This window comes from Petaurus breviceps, unplaced genomic scaffold (assembly GCF_028583685.1).
Source record: "Petaurus breviceps papuanus isolate PSGF00001 unplaced genomic scaffold, PetGlider_PUasm1.0 90386, whole genome shotgun sequence".
Lineage (NCBI taxonomy): Eukaryota > Metazoa > Chordata > Mammalia > Diprotodontia > Petauridae > Petaurus > Petaurus breviceps.
The window spans coordinates 1126655-1139658 of record NW_027187236.1 but is presented as its reverse complement, the minus strand read 5'-3'; the positions used below and the strand labels follow the sequence as shown (position 1 = coordinate 1139658).

Here is a 13004-nt window from a genome sequence, read left to right as displayed (position 1 = left end):
TGATGAGGAGAATTGAAAATTTAAGAACTAAGCAGGGAAGAGAGAGACCACTAGATGGCAGCATTGTTGCAAGGTCACCATTTCAGAACCGTGCTTGGAAAAATGGGAAAATGCCTAAATGTATTCATTGCCCCCATTTCTATGGTACTTTGATCTCTTTCCTCATAATAATCCTGTGAGGCAGATAGATGCTATGTTCACTCTACAGATGAAGGTATTTATGAATATAGACAGCTCGTGGTATAAGGACATAAATGTAACAACCATGGACCCCCCAAAAAGTTCTTCCTCCTCCTCCTTCCCCTCTCTCTATTTCTCTCAGTCTCTGTCTCTCTGTGTGTCTCTCTCTCCCTCTCTCTATCTCTGTCTGTATCTGTCTTTCTTTCCCTCTCTGTCTCTCTGTCTCTCTCTGTCTCTCTCTCCTCTCTGTCTCTCTCTCTGCCTCTCCTCTCTGTCTCTCTCTCTCTGTTTCTGTGTGTGTGTGTGTGTGTGTGTGCATCTCCCCCCTGCTGAGATGCCAAGACTAGGACTCCTCTTGCAGACAAGAAGACCAATAGCTCTTGAGTGCATAAAATATGGGGGGGGAGGAGAATTGGCTTTTATTTTTTCAATTAATAAGCATTTATTTTCTCTCCCACACAACTCCCATTAGAAAAACAAAATGCTTATAATAAATGAGTATTACTCAAGAAAAACTAATTCCCAAATTGGCCATGTCCAAAAACAGATGTCATTCTGCATATATAACCTATGCACTAGCATACTTTGTCAAGAAACCACCACAAACAGAAGATTGTCCAAAGTTTGGATTAAATCTATTCTTTTGACTCCTTTATTCCTGGTGTGGACTAGAGAAACTTTTCCCCAGCCAACCATCTAATGTAGTGTTAGAACCTTCCTTTTATCTTTTGTTAAATCCCTGATTGTCAATCTATGTCCCCCAAAAGCCATTTCCAGGACTCCACTGAAGAAAATCCTACAGAGGCCAGTGTAGAGGCCAATAAAGCTTCCCTTAGATCCTCTTTGATTGACATATAAATGAAGGTGGGGCAAGACAAATTGCTAGACAAAGCCAGTGACTTTGATGCAGTGTTTCAGCTACCACGAATATTGCTCTTCTCCCTTACATATTCGAATCACTTCCCTTCTCCTCATTGTTCTCCTTCTTTTTGTGGTCAAATTCTTTGAAGAGACCATCTACAGTAGGTGCCTCAGCTTCCTTTCCACTCACTCTCCTAATTCCCTACAGTCTCTCTGGCTCCTGACTTAATCATTCCACCAAAACTTCTCTCTTTACTTACTGAATCTAATGGTCTTTCCTCTATTCTCATCTTTCTTGACTTCTCTGCAGTCTTTGACACTGTCAGTCATGCTCTTCAACTTGAATATTTTCTCTAGGCTTTCTTGACACTACTCTTTCCTCAGTCTCCTTTGATGAATCTTTATCCAGATCATGCCTACTAACCATGGGCAGAGGCAGCTAGGTGGCAAAGTGAATAGGGTGCTAGGTTTGGAGTTATGAAGACTTGAGTTCAAATCCAGCCTCAGATATTTACTTACTAGCTGTGTGACCCTAAGCAAGTCACTTAACCTTTGTTTGCCTCAGTTTCCTCAATAGCACCTACCTCCTAGGGTTGTCATAAGGAACAAATGCAATATTTGTAGAGTACTTAGCACAGTACCTAGCACATAATTGGCACTATATAAATGCTGGTTATTATTGGGTTTTTCTTGCAGGCGTACCACAAGACTCTCCTGAGCCTTTTTCTCTTCTCCTATTCTATTTCATTTAGTGATCAGCACCCACGGATTCAATTAGCATCTCTATGCTAATGATTCTGAAATTTACTTATCCAGCCCTAACTGCTCTACTGGCCTCCAATCTTATGCCTTCAGCTGGCAAAACTGGATGTTTCATAACCACCTTAGATTCAACATGCCCCAAACAGAACTCATTAACTTTGCCCAAAACCTTCCCCTCTTCCTAACTGCCCCATTACTGTCAAGGATACTACCCTCCTCCCAGTCACCCAAGCTCCCAACATAGGCATTATCCTCAATCCTCTCTCCCTCTCACACTCTGTTGATCTTACCTTTGTAACATCGATCCAATAAGCCCCCTTCTCTGACACCATCATCATCCTAATGCCCTTCTCATCACTTAATGCCTGGATTATTGTACTAGCTTGTTAGTTGGTTTCCTTGCCTCAAGGCTTTTTTCCCCACTCCAGTCCTTCCTCAACTCAGCTGTCAGAGTGATCTTCCTAAAGTGCAGGTCAATAAGACTAATTTTCTTGAGTTCTGATCTGGTCTCAGACACTTAATAGCTGAGTTACCCTGGGCAAGTCACCTCACCCTGTTTGTCTCAGTTTCCTGCTCCATAAAATAAGCTGGAGAAGGAAATGGCAAACCACTTCAGTATCTTTGCCAAGAAAATCCCAAATGGGGTCATGGAGAGTCAGACACGACTGAAACAATTCAACAACAACAATGATGTCCTACTCAATAAACTCCATTGCCTTCTATTATCTCCAAGGTCAAATATAAAATTCATCTTCATAACCCAGCCCTTTCTTACCTTTCCAGTCTTTTTACACTGCCTCCTCTCCACACACACACACACACACACACACTCCCCATCTCCACACTTTTGCACTCCATACCCCATCCCATCTCTCTTTACTTAACTCCAGACTCAACTCAAACCACATTCTACATGAAGCCTTTCATTCCCTGATACGCCCAACTCTTGGTGTTCTCCCTACCCAATTATCTTTTTTTTCTGAGAAGGTATATACATACACATATACACACATATGTGTGTACATATATATGTGTGTGTGTGTGTGTATCACACACACACACACACACACACACATACTCCATGATCCAGTGATAACTGACCTCAATGTTCCTCAAACAAGGTACTACATCTCAACTCCGGGCATTTTCACTGGCTCTCCCTCATGCCTAGAATTTTATTCTTTGTCATATCTACCTACTGCTTCTCTGGATTCCTTCATTTTCCAACTAAAATCCCACTTTCTCCAAGAAGTCTTTCCTGATCCCCATTATAGTACCTCCCCTCTGTTGATTATTTACTGTTTATCCTGTATGTATCTTCTACATAACTGCTGTCATGTTGTCTCCCCCATTAGACTGGGAGCTCCTTGAGACCAGGGACTGTCTCTTGCCTTTTTTGTATTTCCAGCACTATGACTATCCCTGCTCATTTCCCCCTGTTGAGTTTGTTGTATTTCTACACCAAACTGTAGGGGTGTGTATATTCATCCTTCTTTTGTATGTCTCAGATTAGAGTGAGATTCATTCTTACCTCTTCTTCTGTGTATATGTGTGTGTATTTTATTTCTTCTTCTCATGTGCCACAATTATGAAGAGTAGCAAGCCCCACAACCTTCTTTATCTTTTCTGCATTTTTTCTTCTTCCTTTTACCCTTCTTTCTTCTTCTCCCTCTTCAAACTCTGATAACAGAATCAATCCACTCCCTCGACCTCTTTCTTCTTATTTTACTCCTTCGATACTCTTTTAAGGCAATTAAGTTTCTGAAGGAACTCCTTGTTTCTTCTCTCCCTGTTATAATGTTAGCACTACATCATCATACAGCCCCTTTTAATTGCTTGGACCCATTTACCTTTTTAGATTTCTCTTAACACTTGTGTCATTTCAGAGTTGCTACTCAGCTTTGCTCTTTTCATCAGAAATACTTGAAAGTCCTCTATTTCATTAAAAATCCTTTTTTCCCCTGTAGCATTATATTCAACTTTTCAGGATTCGGTACCTTAGGTTGCAAGTCTATATCTTTTACATATTGGAATATATCTCTTTTTAGGAGGTGTTTGGTCTTATGTAATCTGTCTGTGGTTCCTTGAGACTTTTCCTTTTGAGGGGGTGACTAATGATTTCTTTCTATCTTCACTTTGCCCTCTGTTTCTGATAGATTTATTCAAGTCTTATTTATAATTTCTTGAAAGAGAATATCTAGGCTTTTTATCATAGTTTTCAGGGAGTGCAATGATAGAGGCAGCTAGGTGGCATAGTGTGCTTATGCTAGAACCGGAGTTACAAAGACCTGAGTTCAAATCCAGCCTCAGACACTTACTAGATATGTGACCCTGGGCAAGTTACTTAAACTTTGTTGCCTCAGTTTCCTCAACTGTACATGGGGATGCTATTAACACCTACTTCCTAGGATTGTTGTAAGTAACAAATTAGATATTATTTGTAAAGTGCTTAGCACAGTGCCTGATACATAGTAGGTGCTATATAAATGTTTATTCCCCTTTTTGTCTCATATTATCTCGCTTTAGCCTATTTTCGAAGTCAATAGTTTTTTAATATGAGATATCTATTTTCTTGTTTTTTTTAATTTCAGATTTTTCTCCATCCCACTCTCTTGTATTATTTTTGTTTCTTAATTTTATTTCATTTTTCATTTAAGAAACATTTATTTTCTCCCTGTCTCATATTAAAGAAAAATCCTTGTAAAAAGATGCATAGCCAAGCAAAACAAAATCCTACATTGTCCATGTTCAGAAATATATGTTTCATTATGAGTCTTGAAGTCATCAACTCTCTTTCAGAAGATGGGTAGTATAGTTCATCATCGGTCCTCTGGAATCTCAGTTGGTCATGGAATTGATGAGAATTATTGTTCTTCAAAGATTTCTTTTTAATTTGTACAGTGTTGTTATTATATAAATTGTACTCCTGGTTCTGCTCATCTCACTGTGAATCAGTACATACAAGTCTTCCCAGGTTTCTCTGAAACCATACCTTTTGCCATTTCTTATGACACCATAGTATTACACTGCATCCATCTACCATAATTTATTCAATCATTCTCCAATTGATTGTACCTCTTTAGTTTCCAGTTCTTTGTCACCACAAAAAGAGCTGTGGTGAATATTTTTTATGGGCAGCTAGGTGGCACAGGGGATAGAGCAGCTGGCCTGGAGTCAGGAAAATATAAGTTCAAATCTGGCCTCAGATACTTACTAGCTGTGTGACCCTGGGCAAGTCACTTAACCCCGTGACTCAGTTTCTTCATCTGTATAACAAGCTAGAGAAAGAAATGACAAACCACTATAGTGTCTTTGCCAAGAAAACCTCAAATGAGGTCATGAAGCGTCAGAAACGATTGAACAACAAAAATATTTGTATACATATAAATTCATTGTTTCTTTTTCTTATTAAATTTTATCTTATTTTCAAACTAAGATCAGTCTTCTGCCCCTCCTGACTCTATCCCATGCTCCCATTGAGAAAGCAAGAAAAAAAAAAAAAAACAAATGTTGGGCCAAATTTAATAAGTTATATTTATTTGGGTTAAAAGTCAGCATCACAAGCACAAGCTGGAAGGGGGAGGGAAGGGTAGCCAGCAATATATCTGAGGAAGATGTGAGGGTCTCAGTGGATTACAAACTCAATATGAGTCAATAGGGTGGCATGGTAACCCCAAAAATCTCATTGTGAAAGGCGCCATTGAGAGGCATAATGCCAGAATGAGGATGGTGATAACCCTCCTGAGTCCTACTGAGTCCTGGCGAGACATTTGGAGTCTTTTTTTCTCAGTTCTTAGAATGTGCAGCAAGTTGAAGAGAAGCCTCCGGAGGGACGTATCACAGGGAAGAATAATGACTTAGATTGCTTCTGCTTGACCTCGGAGGCAGAACCAGGATCAGTGGAAAAGTTGCTAAGAAGCAGGTTTCAGCCCAATTTCGAGCAGTTGGGCTTTCCAAAACTGAACTGGTCTGCCTCACTAGACGTCGTCAAGCAAAGGCTGGATGGCTGCTTGTTAAAGATGTTATAGAAGACATTCTTGGTCATGTATGGACTTTTGTTGCTTTTAGTGACCCCTGAAGTCTCTTCCAATTCAGATTCCAAAAGCCTCTCTTCCCTCTCTTTCAGAGTTATCAGCTTAGTAGTGTCCAGGGTAATGCTGGTCCTCTTCTCACCTAGATACCTAAAACACAGCCTTTGACTATAAAACCTCAGAAGTAAGGGTGGATATAGGGTATCTCAGGCATTGTGGCCTCGACTATTGAATCTTCTGGTAGTAGGAGTATACATGGGTTGGATCTCATCCCAACTCTTGGCTTCGTCATCAAAACACTGAAGGAGTTCTGGAGCCCTGTGAAGAAAGACCATGACGAGCGTGTAAACATCTCCCTCAGCTGAATGGGCAGCTTTGGGTTCATCATTAAAATATTGGCGGTACAGGTTGCCGAGGCTGTAGCTCTTCTTTCCATGGCTTGCCCTGGTGCTGTGGTGGTGGGCTTTATCCAAGCCCCTCAGTGCAGGGAGCGTGTCAAAACAGATGGTACCTTCAGGCATGTCTGCACCCAGACACTGCAGCTCAGTCCGAAGGAGGGGAAAGTCATAGTCGAAACCATTGTGGGCAACTAGGCAGACTGGAGATTCCTGTCGATTCAGGAACTCCTGAAGGGCTCTGACCACAGTGTCATCAAAACCTGGCTTGTGGTTGTTGGTCAGGTTTTGATTACTCAGTCCTGTGATCTCTGAAGCCTTTGGGGTGAAGTCCCGCTCAGGGCACATGCACAGGGTCAGCTTATCTAGGACCCGGGGCAGCTGTAGGGCACCTGACTCATCCCTCTCGGGGTGCTCTAGAGAAAATCGATGGATGGCAAACAGAGAGATCTCTGCAATTTCAGGATAGGCATTGGGAAGGCCGGTGGCCTCCAAGTCCAGGAAGACGAAGGTCTCACACCTTGATGATTCAGCCATTGGGAGGAATCCAGCAAAACTAGAGCATGTAAAAATAATTTTTAATGGTATATTCAATCTTGTAAAAAAAATTTAAAAAGAGCTTTTTAAAACTCAGAATGAAGAGACCTGGGTTCTAGTCCAGGTTCTGATACCTGTGCTTATTGTGCAATATTGGGTAAGTCCCTTCCTTTGTCTAGACCTCAGTAGTCCCCTTGGTAAAATGAGGAGGTTGGGTTAGGCAATTTCTTCAAGTTGCAAAAAGTAAAAATTTTCAGTGTTCATCTTTGCCCTTTTGCTCTCATTCTCCCCCTCTTCTTGTTGAAATTCTCAGAATCCTATTTATTCTTCAAGGCTAAGCTCAAGTCCCACCCTCACCTAGAGGTCTTAAGCAGCTACTTGGGTCTTCATGCATTTCCACCTCCTCTGCCCTACAGGCAGAATCATACAGTGTATCATTAGCTAGTTCTCAAATTGCTTCCTATGTAGCAGTTGGCTCTCTCTGGCCCAATTAGAAGCTCCTTGAGGGCAAGGACTAGTTCATTTTGGTTTTTGTGTTGCCAGCATCTTGGACAGTGCTGGGCACACAGGAGACATTGCTTACTTCCTTGAATTTTGCAATAGCCACGTGGCATACCTATGGATCAGCTATAGTATATACTTAAGAATTTAAAAATGGTAATTTATTCAATGACCAAAGAAGCATTTATTAAACACCTACTGTGTATGCTGAAATATATGTACAAGGGAGATAGTTCTTGCCCTCAAGCAGTGGTTCTACTGAGGCTTGGGAATACAATACTTCCACAGATAAATAAATACGGGATGTAGACAAAACAAATAAATGCTAAAACATGGTGGGGAGAGAGGGGGAGGACTAGCAACTTTAATTGTGAAGATGGCCAATGACATGAAAAAAATTGGGACACAGAGAGGAGGTAACTTGCCCCATAACTAAGGAGTGGCACAGCCTTGATTGGTCATGGGAAGAACCCTGTATAGACTCATCTTCTCTTTCCAGGGGTCCTTATTTCCTTAACCTGTCTGAGATTGCTGAAGAAACATCTGTTGCACATGCTTCTGGGATACCCCAACATAACACAGTATGGTAGAACCTTCCTCAGCAAAACGTTTCCATGTCAGCAATCAAGGAAAGAGGTACTTTTGCATCATACACTTGCATGCTACATAGACCACACAGAACACATTCACACACCATTGTGGTGCCTGGATCACACTGTGAGAACCACTACTTAATCCTTTATCACTGTGCAAGGGGCTTTGCTTGGGCCTTGAGAAATAGAGACTGAATACCTTCAGAACTTGCTCCACCCGGTCTGAATTGACCATAGAGTTTACTCTGGCTCCTGAGTGGGTGGTAAATGTGGGACACTCCACCTGGGCTAGGTGGGAATGGATCAGTCTTTTCCATGACTCAGCTGGTTTGGGGAAGCCTATAACTGACCTCTGGAAGCTTCTTTAGCAGATAGATTCCAAGTACTCATAACCTATGGTCTTCTGTCTTCTATCCTGCCAGTGACCAAGAGAGCTACTACCAAGTCTGGCACAAAGAAGGTAGGGGATAGAGATGGAAACTGGCTCAAGAAGGATGCACATCTCTTCACTTGGCTCTATTACTACCACGAATTCATTACATATTTTATCACCCCAACTGCAAGGACTAATTTCAATTTCCAACAAAATGGAAAGATTAAACTGCTTTGGGCTTCAATTCTCTACTCCCTGTTCCCACCTCACTTCCTTATAAACCACCAAGACTTCAAAAGAAAAAAGCAACCACCAAGTATATGATTCATCACCAAAGAGACAATGAAAGCGTATGAACCTCCTGGTTCTCCTACAATGCACTTGACCATCTGTGTCCCTCGGGTTGAAAGACTGCAATACCCTGCAGTGGGCCTACTCATCTCATTGAAGGTAGAACAGGCATTCCCAGGAGCCAAGCCTGAAAATGGGGCCTAATATGTAAAGGGCTGTCTCAAGAGTTCATTTCAGATTCTATTGCTGACTCACTGTACTGCCCTAGGCAATAAACTGGTTTGCCCACCTGGGAATGTGGCCAAGTTTCACCCACAAAGGGTATGGCTCTAGAGATGAAAGGCAAGTGGTAAAAAGGGTCCCTAAGCCAGTCAGTGGGCTCACCATCAAGCAGAAGTTGTGTGAGTGCCTATTAGAAAAATTGGAATTTCTCAACCCAAATGCTTCCTCTGGGTTAAGTCCCTATGGTAGCTGAATTGGGATAGCTGAAAATACAGATAAACTTGATTTTCTGAAAATGCACATAATCAAAAGGCAGGAGGAAAAAGAGACTCAAGACATGCCACCAGAAAAAGGGCCATTTGGGATTTCCAGATCAGTTTTGATATTTAAGATACTTTCAGTGCTACTCAAGAGTTAACGAATCACAGAGCTGGAAGGGAGGGACCTTATTGGTCATCCGGTCCAATCCCTCAATATGATTGGAAGATCTGAGTGACAGCTCCTCACAACATCATAGTCCTGACAGGGACTTTAGCAACCCCATATCTAATCCAAACCCCTCATTTTACAGGAAAGAAAGTTGAGGCACAGAAAAAAAAGGAATTGACTTACCCAGGGTCTCAAAGTAAAAGCCCTCAAATGTCAAATGTCTAAGAAATATTTTCTTTCATTTTATACCTATATGTTACCTGTTGATTCATACTGACAATAAATTAAATCCATCCCAAATATTGACATGGGCAAGGAGATGAACTGAAAACCGCTTGGAAAAGGGACATTGCAGACTTCACTTCCCTAAGAAGGTAGGTTTGAGGGAAGTAGAAATAATAGTTTTTGCCTTCATGTGTCCACAAACATTTTGCACCCAAGATACCACTTACCTACAACGGTACCACACACCACCACAACAGGGGTGGGGAACGTGTGGCCTCAAGGCCACATGTGCCCTTCTAGGTCCTCAGATGCAGCCTTTTGACTGAGGCCAAGTTTTACAGAACAAATCCTTTTCTTAAGGGGATTTGTCTCTGAAGTTTGGATTCAAAGGACCATACTTGAGGACCTAGAGGTGGTCTCAAGGCTGCAGGTTTCCCACCCCTGGATTAGAACAAAGCCAGCTAATAAAACCCTGGATCTGAAATCACAGGATCACTGAATTTGGGAGAAGGAAATTCATGTCACTGAGTCCAACCTCCTCCTCATTTGACATGTAAGGAAATAAAAGCGCTTTATAGTCTCCCTGTGAGTTTTGAGATTGGTGCCAGTATTTGGGGGAGGGGAGGAACTTTACCTGTACACTGATTGAAAACCAGTTCAAATAAAAGTCCACACGTTAAAGAAAAAAAAAGGAAATCAAGGCTCAACTACAGGAAATGATTTAGCCAAGGCCACACAGGTAACAAGTAGCAGAGCTGGGAATCAAACCCAGGTCTCCTGGGTGCAAATCCTGTGTTCTTTCCATTACCCCTCCAGCTCTAGTCAGAGGCCCTGGATTCAAAAGTCAGATCTGCTGCTTCCTACCTACATGAACTCCCCCTCTGGGCCTCAGTTTCTTCCCCTGTAAAATGAAGAGGTTGGCCTAGATGGCCTCCAAGAGCCCTTCCAGTTCTAGATCTGATGACATCCCTGTTTTAAAGGAATATTAAGAAGAAAACATCAATTTCTCACGAAAGGCTACTCCTGCTTACAGAAAGTGGCTTCTCTGAAATCTTCCCTTGAAGGAGAGATTTGAAACCCTGGGAGCTAATTAACAACTAAGAAGACAGAGGTAAATTAGCCACCCACATGCTTGATGAAGGGGAAGAGGACTTACCAGTGAAGGAATATTCTGCTGACTTTCTGCCCTTCTAAAATAATTCTTTGAATTGGTTTATAGGGACAAGTTCAGGGAAGTCTTATAACGACTGGCTGCTTGGCCACACCCCCTGTGTCATCACCAGCAGAATCTCTTGGGAAATTTAGTCTTTCAAAGACATTATGAATACCAGTGCTTCAGGAATGACAGCTCTGCCACCCCCTTGTTTTTATTTAAATGAGCTCTCTCTAACTCCCAGGCAGGATATGCTGGTAATGCTAATATGGACTGGAAAGGAACGTACCATGTTGTCAGATGAAAAACCAAGTGTGGCCTTACATATTAAAAATGATAAAATATTAAAGGACCTCATCAGGAAGGCCTAAGTGTGACACTGAGTGGCTGTGTGACCTTACATAAAGTCATTTTACTCTCTGGGCCTGAGTTTGATCAATTGTCAAATGAAAAGATTGGAGGAACCAGAGAATATCAGAGTCATGAAAGGCTTTTGAGGGCATGGAGTCCAACCCAGATGGGGCTTGGAATCTCCTCTACGTGGCAATGACTGTCCAGTCTTCGATAGATGAGCAAATCACTCCTCTTTAAGGCTGTCCATTTCTCCTTGTTAGAATGTTTTTTCTTCACCTGTTTACGACTTTTATTCGTCGCTCTGAGTTTTGCTTTTTGGGGCCAAGAAGAATAAGCTTAACCCAAATTACACAATGTTTGGTGGTCCTTCCCATGACCCCCTGAGTCTTCTTTTCTCCATGCTCAATATTCCCAGTTCCTTCAGCCAATCCTGAGAGGGCATGTCCTCCAGCATGCTCATTTGAATTGGTAAGTTTTTAAGGGTCCCTGAAAGCTCAAAAAATACAAAAGGCTATGTTCTATTTGACTTGAGAAGGAGATCACAAAGGCAATTCAGTCAACAATGCTACCCTTTTGAAATCAAAGCGGGGGCGGGGAACAGCGGGAGGAAGCTGTTTCCAGTAGAGAGCCTAGGTATGTGACTGGGGTCACACCTCAGCCAGAACTGCAGAGTAGCACCATGGGAAGTCCCAAAATCCTGGTCTGAAGCCCAGAGCCCTGCCATTTAGCTTCCTGATCTTGGCCGAGCTTGTTTGCTCATCTGCAAAATGGGGACATTAGTATATACCAAGTACATTGTCTACCCTAAGGCATTAGGTAAATCTAATCTATTTTTCTTCTTTGCTGGATGGATTTAAAACCAATTTCTTCCTAGACTTGGTTTCCTATTGGTTAATCACTCAATCAATCAACAAGCATTTATTAAGTATCTACCAGGGGCCAAGCACTGTACTAAGCCCTGGGGATGCAGAAAAAGTTGAAACAACCCCTACCTTCAAGTAGCCTGTATTTTAAGTGGAGGAAGACAGTAGATAGAGATACCGACAGAGATTGCTGTTGTCTTTCGTTTTCAAAGAGGACCAATGACATCACGGGATGATGTCCTGACATGTGTGAACTAGATTTAAGTGTGACAGAGTTGCACAAAGTTGTCAGCCTCACTCTATTCCAGAGTCACTAAAGTCCAGTGGCAAGACAAAAAACAGGATGACTGCCAATGGCCTGGGATGCAGTGGATGCCCTTGGTGGCTTCAATGTCTAACCAAGCTCTAAGCGCTTCACACAGCTGCCTTCATGGCCATTGGAACAAACTGTTTTTATCCATCCATTCCACCAGGAGAAGTCTTCACATGCTTGGGGTAGACACCCCCCCCCCCAACTCATCAATGGATTTGAGGCCTGTCACTTACCCTCAGCCTGGTTTATCCCATCTGGCTTATGTGGGGCGTGGCCACTGAGCATGCTAGAGCTTTTTGGAGCCAGAGGTGAGAGTTGAGTGATATATCCATATCATTTTATGTGTGTGTGTGTCTATAGTTCCATGTCTATCTCCATGCATCTATAAAATCATATCTAAAACACAAACAAGGTAACCTTAGGGTTGGGGGAGGGTAAGATACTAACAACTTAAGAGGACCAAAGAAAGCTTCCCTTAGGCAGAAAAATGGCCCATGATGAAGATATCTGCTACACAAGGGCATAAACGATGTTAGGGATCGAAACTGATTTTATCGGTATTGGGACCCACCAAGGGAAGAAACTCTCTCTACTAATGCAGATTGGTACCTTCTCTGCACTTAGAGAGTTGAGCCATAAAGCACAGGTGTCAAACACCCAGCAACACTCCTGAGTGTGCCTGGACCAGACTAAAATGTAATTGGGATGTATATAACTAAAAATACAATAAATCAGAGATAACATTACATTTAAAATAAAGTCAAAACAGCCAGCAGGGATTCTTATACACTATGTTAGTGATCCCCATTTCTATTTGAGTTTGACACCACTGGCCTCGACCAGTAAGAGGTTAAGTGATCTTCACAAAGTCACACAGCTCAAATGTGTCAGAGGCAGGACTTGGAACCAGGACTTACTGGT

General features: G+C 42.1%; 1 protein-coding gene across 1 annotated transcript; it reads right to left on the bottom strand.

Moving 5' to 3' along the window:
* Positions 1–5313: 5313 nt before the first annotated feature.
* Positions 5314–10703, bottom strand: TREX2 (three prime repair exonuclease 2). Its single transcript, XM_069108481.1, is given in 3 exon segments — positions 5314–6078; positions 6080–6785; positions 10557–10703. Coding segments are annotated over 2 exon segments (753 nt in total). The 5' UTR covers positions 6767–6785; positions 10557–10703; the 3' UTR covers positions 5314–6012.
* Positions 10704–13004: the final 2301 nt, after the last annotated feature.